Source organism: Pithys albifrons, chromosome 2 (genome assembly GCF_047495875.1).
Source record: "Pithys albifrons albifrons isolate INPA30051 chromosome 2, PitAlb_v1, whole genome shotgun sequence".
NCBI lineage: Eukaryota > Metazoa > Chordata > Aves > Passeriformes > Thamnophilidae > Pithys > Pithys albifrons.
Genome location: NC_092459.1, coordinates 105,935,320 through 105,944,928, shown reverse-complemented (window position 1 = coordinate 105,944,928; position 9,609 = coordinate 105,935,320). Strand labels below are relative to the sequence as shown.

Below are 9,609 nucleotides of genomic sequence, written 5' to 3'. Positions count from 1 at the left end.
GGCTGTAAAGCACAAAGTGGCATTTTGGATCTAAGCAGCAGCTGCACAAACCCCGGCAACAGGATGGAAGGGTCATAAGCACTGCTGGAAACAAGGCATCCAGCCTCAGCAGGGTATATTTTGTGGCTGTGGGGTGCCACTGACTGCAGCTGGGGCTCGTGATCTCTGAAGGAACCAGAATTCTTAAAGCAATTGGCACTGGCTGAACTCTCACAATAATGTTTAATACCCAAATGCACTTCTATGGAATTCATTTGACCTTCCTCAGCAGTGTTGAAGATGAGCCCAGCCTGCCTCTCTGCAGCATGTGGCTTCTCTGCCCTACCATAGCCATGTCTAAGGAATAGGAAGAAAAAGAGAACTGAGAGAAGTCTTCTCAAGGCTTGGGAAAGCAAATGATGCCTGGCACTAATTTAATCTGACCTGTTTCTGAAGACAGTGGAAGGCACATCTCTCAGCTCCATCTCTCTTACCGAAGAGAAGGGACACAGACACTCCCAGGGTGTTTTCACAAGAGCAGAGGAAGAGCAAGCAGCTATCATGGATAGAGAGCAGGAGGGGGAAAATAATCCTGCTTGCTTCATTCATAACCATTTCTACCAAAGCAAAATTTGGCAAGAACATAATATGGGAATAACTATAAGCCAGTTCCTCTCTAACCAGACAGAAATGAAGACTGAGAGGCAAGAGCAGGAGGGTGACAAGGTTGTCAGCTCTCCCCAGCAGGATGACTATTAGCCTTTCCAGACAGAGCTCTAATTCTTTGGCATTTCCATCTGTAACTTACTCAGAGCTGCTGCTACTCTTGACTTGTCACAGAGCCCAGTCTCCCTGGATTGGCTCTTGGAGCATCTGTAGCAGCCCTGTCCAGCTAATCTGTGCCTGTTGCTTGTTCTGGTGCTTCCACAGCAGAAAGCAGCAAAGTGTGCCCCAAAAACCTCATTCAAGTCTGAGGTAAAATTACTGATGTCTGAATCTCAATTTGAATCTGGCAGGTTGGAGACCATTTTGCTTGAGAGAGCAAAGGTCACAAAAACAAAGCCAAGGACAGGAATGCACAGCCCAGGGTGGCTGGAGGGAAAAACACACTGATGGAGGATATGCAATTTCACAGGCATCACCTGCCAGAGCTCTCACGCTTCTCAACTTGTCTTCTGCTCTGATAATCACACACTGAAATGGGGCCATGCCCAGCCCCCTGTCACAACATACCGTCTCAGGGGAGAGGGAAGTTCCCTTACCAACACCTTTGGCAAAGCTGGCAGGGGCAGCAAGCAGGTGGTGCATTTTTGCGCCCAAAGTTCCCCCTCACGATACTCTTTTTATTTCACCCATCAGTCACTGGCAGCAGAAGTGTGGTGGGAAAAGCTGTGCCTGATTCACTGGGACAGAGCCCAAGAGGTGCTCTAGGACTCAGTCACCACACAACTTCAGGGGCTGCACATCTGGGGAGGAGGGTTCCCACAGCCGTCTGGTGCTTGCTCCCTACGCAAAGGTGGTGGGGAGCACAGGGATGAAGCAAGGACCCATGTGCCTCCTCCATGCTGGACACGTATGAGCAAGATGGGAGCGAAAGTCTTACACTGGCAGCATTAGTGCGAGTGGGGGCTCAAGCTTCATCCCATGGGGGCGTGCACAGTGCTCCGAAAAGCCACAAAATAAGAGGAAGCCGCCCCACGGACGAGAGGAAGATGATGTTGTCCAACCAGAGAGCACTGGCTGCGTGTGCAGAGGCTGTGCCAGTGGTGCAGGGGACTGGCCGGGTTCCCATGTCCCGCTGGGGGTAAGGCAGATATCCCCCCGGGAGCCAGCAAGGGCGCCGGGACCTCCCGCGGGATCTACCGCTAGAGCCTGTGGGTAACCGGACAACACTAGGCTTGCAGCGACTTCCCAGTTCCGCCCGCTGGGTTCCCACGCACCCAGGCGAGGGCAAACGCTCCGTTCCAAGCTGGAGAGCCGGGGACAGACACCGGAGTCAGCGGAGGCGGTCTTTGGGTTCCGGGTGCTGCGGGAGGTCCCGCCTGCGAGCCCTCAGCTGCGCCTGAACCGCGGCTCTCGTGCCAAGAGCCCGGCTGCCTGCTCGGGCGCTGTCTCTAGGCCGGGCCGGGCTCCGGGCCCAGGGGCCGGGCTCCGGGCCAGGCCGGGACGCGCCGCTACCGCTGCGGCGGCGCCGCTGCACCCGTGGGTGATACCCGGGCGGGCCCCGCGCACACCGGACGCCCCACCCAGCACCGAGCGCGCAGGCGCGGAGCTGTCCCGTAGAATAGGGCGGGCACGGCCCCGCGCCTGCGCAGAGCGGCGGCGGGCGCCATGTTGGCGGGGCGGGCGGTGGGGGGGCGGTGAGTGCTTGGTGCCGTCGCGTTCGCTCCGCGTCTCCTCCCCCGGCCCAGGGCCCGGGAGGTCGCTGGCACCATGAGCGGCGGCGGCGGGGGCGGCGGCGGCGGGCGGGTGTGCGACCTGTCCCGGCGCAACCCGCAGGAGGACTTCGAGCTCATCCAGCGCATCGGCAGCGGCACCTACGGCGACGTCTACAAGGTGGACGCAGCACCGCGGTGTGACCGGGGGGTTTGTCCCTCTGTCCCTTTCTCTCCCCATGGCGGCGGGCTCCGCTGTCATGCAGCCTGGCCAGCGCCTCCTCTAAAATCTCGGGGGGCTTCCGTCGCCCCCGCCCCCCCGGCCCTTCCGAGAGCAGCTAGGCCGCCCCCGCTCCGGCGGGGTCTGACCCGCCGCCCCGGCCCGGCCGCCGCTGCCCCCGCCCTGCGCCGGCCCGGCCGCGGCCCAGCCTGGCAGACGCGGGTGCGTGCGGGACTGGTGCTGTTCCGGCGGCCCTGGAGCCGCCTCGCAGCCGGCCCTGGCCGCTGCTGCTGGTGCCGGCTCGGGGGGTTGTTCCACGGGCGGAATTTGGGATCTGGTCCCTTCCAGAGCGGGCCGGGGACTGTAGGGCTGTGGGAACTTTTCTCGCTTGGTTCCAGCCCAAATGCTGCTTGAAGTCGTGTGCCTGAAGGCGAACGGGGCTGTTCGTCCCGGCTGCTGCTTCCGTCGTTGTCTTGGGTGGGAACACGGGCGTGTAGTGCTGGTGTCGGTGTGAGGCTGAGCGGTCAGAGGGCAAAGTGGTGTCCTTAGGATCGTCTCTTCGGGGTTTTGTCCTAACTTAAGCAAACGTAGAAAACTCGAAGCTAAAGCAAAAGCAGCTGAACATAACTTTAGGTGTTGGGGATGCTTTGTAATGTACTTTGACATTTTCCCCTGCTTTGCAGTGTATATTCTTATTTGCATAACCAGCTGAACCGTTGCTGTTGGATGTGGCAGCCTCTTCTTGGGGTAGGATATCCCCGGTTGTTTCCTGCTCCTGGTTGGTGTTAGAACAGCGGGGAGAATTGAAGTTTGTCACGAGCAGCCTGGTGGAAGCATTGCTTGAGCCGTGTGCTTTGCAAGCATCTTCTGGCCTGTATTTGTCATCATAGGGTGTGCACGTGTGTTTAAGGACACTTGTGTTGGTAGGCAGGACTGGAGGGAGACATGTAGAGCCATTCCACAATTTGAAGTGCACAGAACTGGTGCTAATACTGCCCTTCACTCTAAGTGGATGTGCCTAGTGTTGTTTGGGTTGGGGTGATTTTCGTTTAATCTCATCTCGCTTAAAGGTTATGGAAGTTTCAGACCTAAATCCCCTTGTTACTGTACTCTTAGTGTGCTAACTCCCTGCTTAATTAATTGTTTAATTGATTGTGGTGTTTGTCCTACCTTGCCAGCTTTCTTTGAGTGTTTGTGTACTATGCTGATGTTTTACTTCGACAAGTCTACTTGCCTTGTGCTCTGGGGTTTTTTTTTCTGCAAACTGTGCCTTGATGTGCATGTCTCTTTCTGTTGCAGTTTGTAATTGGCACACTGATTCTCTGATACCTTATCAATCAGATTTTTTAAAGTGCTCTGTATGTGATTTTAATGGATGTGAATTAACCAAGCCTTCATGGTTTAATTTTGTTATCTCCAGCTATAGAGTTTGGAATACTTCCATATGCAATAGTACTGTGTATCTGAAAGCTGTGAAGTTTAACTGGATTTGTGAAGGTTTTCTTGATGATCATACTTCATTGCACTAGCCTCAGTTTGGTGCTCTATGGGTGGCCAGTGCTCAGCACTGCTTGTGACTATTTTTGTTTGAGGCACAGAAGTTCTCTCCCTGCCTCAGAGTGGATTTGTTAATGTTTACAGTCTGCCTGTTACAGGTGAGATACAGGGACCAGGATACACTAGGCTGGTTTATAATTATTTTTTCTAGGCTGGAGGTCAGTGCTTTCTGATTAGGTTGTGGGCAGCTTGGAGAAAGTGAGAGTTGCTTTTTGCCTGTTTCATTTTAAGGTAAGGTCTTGCCCGAGGTGTCTTTAAAGTAGAGCATGAAAGTAGCCCAAAAATAACAATGAAAGCCAGTTACTTTTAGTGTGACAAAAAAAGTAGTGATATATTCTGAAGTGTCATTCACATGTGAGCTTACTAAGGCTTTATGTTATATTTGGGGAGGGGGCTTCATAAAGCATCTTTATTTGCCTTCAGCCTGTTACCTCTCTGTGAACTTTGTGGTTGATGAAATAACTGTGTGAAGTTGAAATCAGCCACCAGATGCTGGTGCTCATCATTGGGGGATTTCAGCAGTTTGGTTCCAAGCACTGCATGTACTTGAGCACCTTCAAGCTGTAATAACTGATTTCCCCCCTTAGCAGGGAGAGCCATGTAGGGGATTATTTCTGCTGTTAGCAGGTAGGGATTATTGCCTCAATAAGCTAACAGTCCTGCTAAATGCTGACTTTTCTGTAACCTGCTTTCTACTTCCCTTACTCTCTTTTAGTTGAACTGAGCTATAACAGGACATGGTTTAAATGTTTGTTTTCTTTAAAAACATAAATTATATATATTTTTTAAAAAAAGAGAAGCAGAGTCTGTTCTGAAGCTTATTAAATATGACATAAAGAACCCATGGTGTGGACTGAACTACAGAGATTGGAAGGGAAGCAGAAAGTGGATACAATTTTGCTGCTGTGAGTCCTGCTCTTGCACTCACATGCCAGGGCACAGCCAACCCAGATTTTTGGCTTAAGCCAGTATTTTACAAACCTGCACTCCCACCAAAGTTCAGCTTTCAGAGAGTCCTCTGAGCAAAATATAATGGATTCATCACAAGAAAGGTAATGGATAACTTGTTCATGCCCTTAGCTCTATCAAATACTCATAGTCAAATACTCATACTCATGTGTATATTCTAACTAGCACCAGTTGCAAATTTGTTGTAGGAGATGAAGTGTTATCTGATTTGCTTAGTTCTTTATGTATCCCTTTAATTATGTTGTTGTGTGGGTCATTTTTGTCTTTCTGTTTCTGTGTTTCACTGTTGCAAAGAATTTAGTTGTGAAAGGTGGTCAGCAAACTGTAAGAGTTAGTTTTTTGGTTGTGAAACAGCGATACAGTCCAGTCCTGCTCCATTTCAGGAAATATTCCTAGACCTAAACGAGTTAGTTTCTTAATTTCATTTGCTCTGCATTTATCCTTCTCTCATTTAAGAAGACTTTTCTGTCTCTTAGTACGGAATTGCCATTCTAATCATCCCTAGTCCCAGGCTCTCTGTAGGTTGTGCCATTCTTTTAAAGTCTGGGTTAAAAGTCCTGCACAGGGTTTTCTGATAGAGGCCACATTATTACGTTTCCTGTTTGCCTCCATTCTAATGCCTTTGGTTTTGGTAGTAACTGCGCATAGTTTGAGTGTGTTCTGAGGTGATCTTCCTTGTTTATCAAAGGAAGACACAGAACTTGTTGGGGTGTGCTTTGGTCGAGGTCTTATTTTTAAAAAAGAAAAGCCTGTTTTTTCTGTTCCCCAGCCCTTTTACAGGGAAGTTGGTTTTGGTGAGGGCAGTCATTTATCCACTGGCTCAACTGCTTTATGCTGAAACCTTAAGATTCTGCGGGTATCTCTGGGGAACACCTAGTGGCTGTCACTGCTTTCTGCTGCCATCCGTGTTTTGGCACGTCTGGTTGCTGATGGAGCTTCTGTGTGTGGCTGGAAGAGAATGTCTCCACGTCAGATGAACCTGAATTTTGATGAACTTCAATTTTGCAGTGTCCTACCCACAGATCTCTTCTCAGTAAGTGTATGCCTGTGCTCCTCTTTCTTGGGGTGATCCAGGCGTGATTCTTCTATATTTTGCTGCTTCTGAAATCTTGAAGCTGTGCCTTTTAGTCGTGTGCTTTTTGATAGTCATTTTAGTCTTCCTTTCTTCCTGATTGACATTACAATTTTTGAAGCTTTTTATGACTTCGTTAGAAGTAAATGTCTATGTTTTGAAAGGTCTCTCTAATCAGCTTTAATTGACTTTTGAAGCCTGTCAGGTAGGCAGAGAGCGGGGTGGATGTTTTGCCATCCTGGTTTTACTGCACTGAGTAAGAACTACAAGGCTTAGGTTTTTTTGACTGTGGTTTCCTTAACCAATAATCTGTACCTTGCACAGAGGTTTTTGTTTGTCATAGTTTCAGTTCTTTTTGTTTAACATCAACTTTATCAAAGCATTGCTTTCTAAAATTGTCACTCTGTCAGATTGTGGTATCACACTTTCTAACAGAATGTGGAAATTTAACTATTTTCGGGTAGGGACATTCTGAGAGTTTGAGAAAGGCTGGAAGCAAGAGGGCTGGGTAGCTGCTTGGTTGTGTTTTCCTGAAGAGCACAGCTAATCAGGCTCAGGAAGCGTGTTTGTACCCTGGAATCAGTTATCCCATAAAGCAGTAACTTGTTTAGAAATCATTTTGTTCAACAGTTTACACAGGAAGTGGTCAAAACCGGAAACCCTTGTTGTTGTTGTTGTCTTACTTTTCTTTTTGCCTTGGTTTCTGTTGCAGTGTATGTAACACTGCTTTGTATTACCAGTTCCCATTTGAAGGACAAATATGAACTTGTCAAGAGATTTATCTTCTTGGATTTTACATTTCTATAGATTCAGCTGCACAAACCTCTCCTTATGAAGCAGCATATATTAGTGCTAAATACTGTCCTTCCTCCTCCTTTTCTGCTTTCCCTGCTTCTCAGACATACACCATGCTCATCTGCTTGGCTGGTGATTCCCAACTAGAGCACATCAAAACGCTTCCTCACTCCATTGCTCTTCTCTATTTCAGAGTAGTAAGGTCTTTCAATTCTGAAGCATTTTAGTTAATAAATTTTTGTATAACAGAGTAAAAACAAAACCTGACTTTTTTAGCTTTTATTTCTAAATCATGGCAATTTTTATGTAACATCTTTATCTGATATCTTACTGTTGTCACAGACGCACTAGTAATTATTTCCTGTTTAATTGTGTAGTGCTTCTTTAGCTTGAGCTGGCAGCTGGTGGAATTTTTGGAACTTCTCCCTGTATGGCAGTCTGGATCTCTGGAAGAGTATCATTCTTTTAACTGCTGATAGAATTAGGATCCTTCTATCCTTTTCAAGAGCAGACGTTGTCTGTAGATGCTGTACACGTTTAATAAAGTGCCTACAGGTCGGTGCAGGCATTGTGGGCCAATCTTGCCTCTTGAATACCTGTGTAATGCATTCCCACTGACATAGTGAAATCTGTGTTTGAAGGAAGTGGTTGAAGGATCCTGCTTGTGGAAACGGGGTTGGATTCTGTAAACCTCAACATCGCAAAGGCTGGGAGTTAGAGCAGTTACAGTGCAAGTGGAAACAAAAAATGAATACACATTTTCTTACTGAGCATCTTCAAAATTTTGTTTGCATTTTGTGGGCTCGAAAGTACTTTTTTGAAGTTGTTCTTCGCCTACCTACTAGTTTTTGATTCTCTGGTCTCAAAACCCATGAGCAATTGGCAACTTCATTGTGATTTTCGTAAATAAAAACCTAAGGTAGTGTCCTCCACATCCTGAGGTGCTGTGTGGTTTGTACACAAACACCCCGAAATTCTGAGTGGGCTCCAGCTCTGAAAGGCGTTGAAAACCATACAGTACTTTGGTCATTCTGAGTCTCTCATTTATGTGAGCTTGGATGAGGAATTGTTTCACAGCTGATGATTTGAAAGGTGTTAAAGATCTAGTAAAAGGGGCACCTTGTTCTCATCCTTAGCCTTTGCAAGGAACCCTTGTGTCACTGCAATCAGAATAATCTTTTTATATACTTAGATTAACAAAGGCAATTCACATTCCTGCTTTTGACAATACCTTCAAAGCTGATAGCCCAAATGGAACAGGATGCTAAGTTATAACTTACTCAGATTCTCGACTTGGAGTCATGTTTTACTGATCTACGCCCTTAGGCAGTGGGTAGCTCGCTGTTGCTGGAGGCATTGGTGACCTGCATTAAGTCAGGCTTTGTTCCTCCTTTCTGGATTTCCTAAGGTTGGGCAGGTTCTGGTCTAGAGAATGGCCAGCTGGCTGAAGACTCCCACCACTGCTGGTGCTGAAGGAAGGAAGAAATGCCTAATCTGAAAGTGAAAAGACACAACATTTGTGCTTTCCTGACCACCATTTGAACAGTGTTTGGAAACATGACATTGAAGATGAACTCCCTTTGCAATGGGAGGCAGCTGAATCAGTCCTGAGGTATTGGGGAGTACAGGTTTGGCATGGCTGGCAGCTGCTCTGACTGTTTCTTTTTTTGGCATTTTATGTGTCTTGCTTCTGATGGATCTGCAGATTTGTCTGCTTACTAGTGATAAGTTTTTTTGGACACCACCACCATGTAAGACTTGTGATGAGTATCTCATATGTTTTAATCAAATTTGTTTTGAAATTGTCACTAGCTCAATCCCACCTTCTATCTTGGTTTTGTTACCACAGTACTCTACAAAAGTTAGTGACCTGTGGAGCCATAGTCAGAGAAACAAATTCCTGACAGCTGAATGCAGTATTGTTAAAAATAAATAAAACTAAAAATTACTAGCAATGTCTCTGAGGCCTGTGAAATTTTTGCATAGTGGCTTGCGCTTTGCAGCTCTGCACGGAATGTGTAGCTTCAGGATCTCCTCACTTGTATCCACTACAGATGTATCTCATTGATTATCTTATAAGTTGCCCTAAAGCAAGACTGTAAATATTAACAAGACTCTCTGATGATAACAGGTCTTTGTTAAAGTTCCCAGGCAGTCAGCAATAGGACAAGGGGGCATGGGCTCAAGCTCTGGAGGGGAAATTTAAGTTGGAGATGAGAAAAAAATTCTTTCCAGAGAGAGTAATCAGGCATTGGAATGGCCTGCCCAGAGAGGTGGTGGATTCACCATCCTTGGAGGTTTTTAAACTGAGATTGGATGTGGCACTGAGTGCCATGATCTGATAAATGGATCGGAGTTGGACCAAGGGCTGGACTTGATGATGTTGGAGGTCTTTTTCAACCCAATCGAATCTATAATTCTCTGATTCATTATTTTTTCTTGTTTATCTTGGAGGATAAAAATTGTTGATGTTTGATTCATGGACATTTTGTCTCTGTGTTTGTTTCATGCTATGAAGAGAATATGTTGAGATGAGAAGTAAGGAGTAAAAATCCTGACTCTTGCTTCAGTGGTGCCACTTTCTCATGTGTTGCCTTTACTTTCTGGTACAGATAAAAGGAACTGCCGTTTTTGCTGTTCTT

General features: G+C 47.1%; 1 protein-coding gene across 7 annotated transcripts in view; it reads left to right on the top strand.

The window, feature by feature from the left end:
* The first annotated feature begins 1,764 nt into the window (after nucleotides 1–1,764).
* MAP4K3 (mitogen-activated protein kinase kinase kinase kinase 3) overlaps nucleotides 1,765–9,609 on the top strand; it is an 80,133-nt gene continuing 72,288 nt past the window's right edge. For 6 of the 7 annotated variants that reach the window (XR_011700005.1, XM_071581440.1, XM_071581430.1 and 3 more), the window contains exon 1: nucleotides 2,322–2,535. Coding sequence is in view for 5 of the 7 variants with exons in the window: in XM_071581440.1 (XP_071437541.1) it covers nucleotides 2,413–2,535 (123 nt within the window). In the remaining 2 variants the exon portion in view is untranslated. Of the gene's footprint in view, nucleotides 1,784–2,321; nucleotides 2,536–9,609 lie in introns of those variants that run through there. The other variant, XM_071581449.1, reaches the window with a different exon arrangement.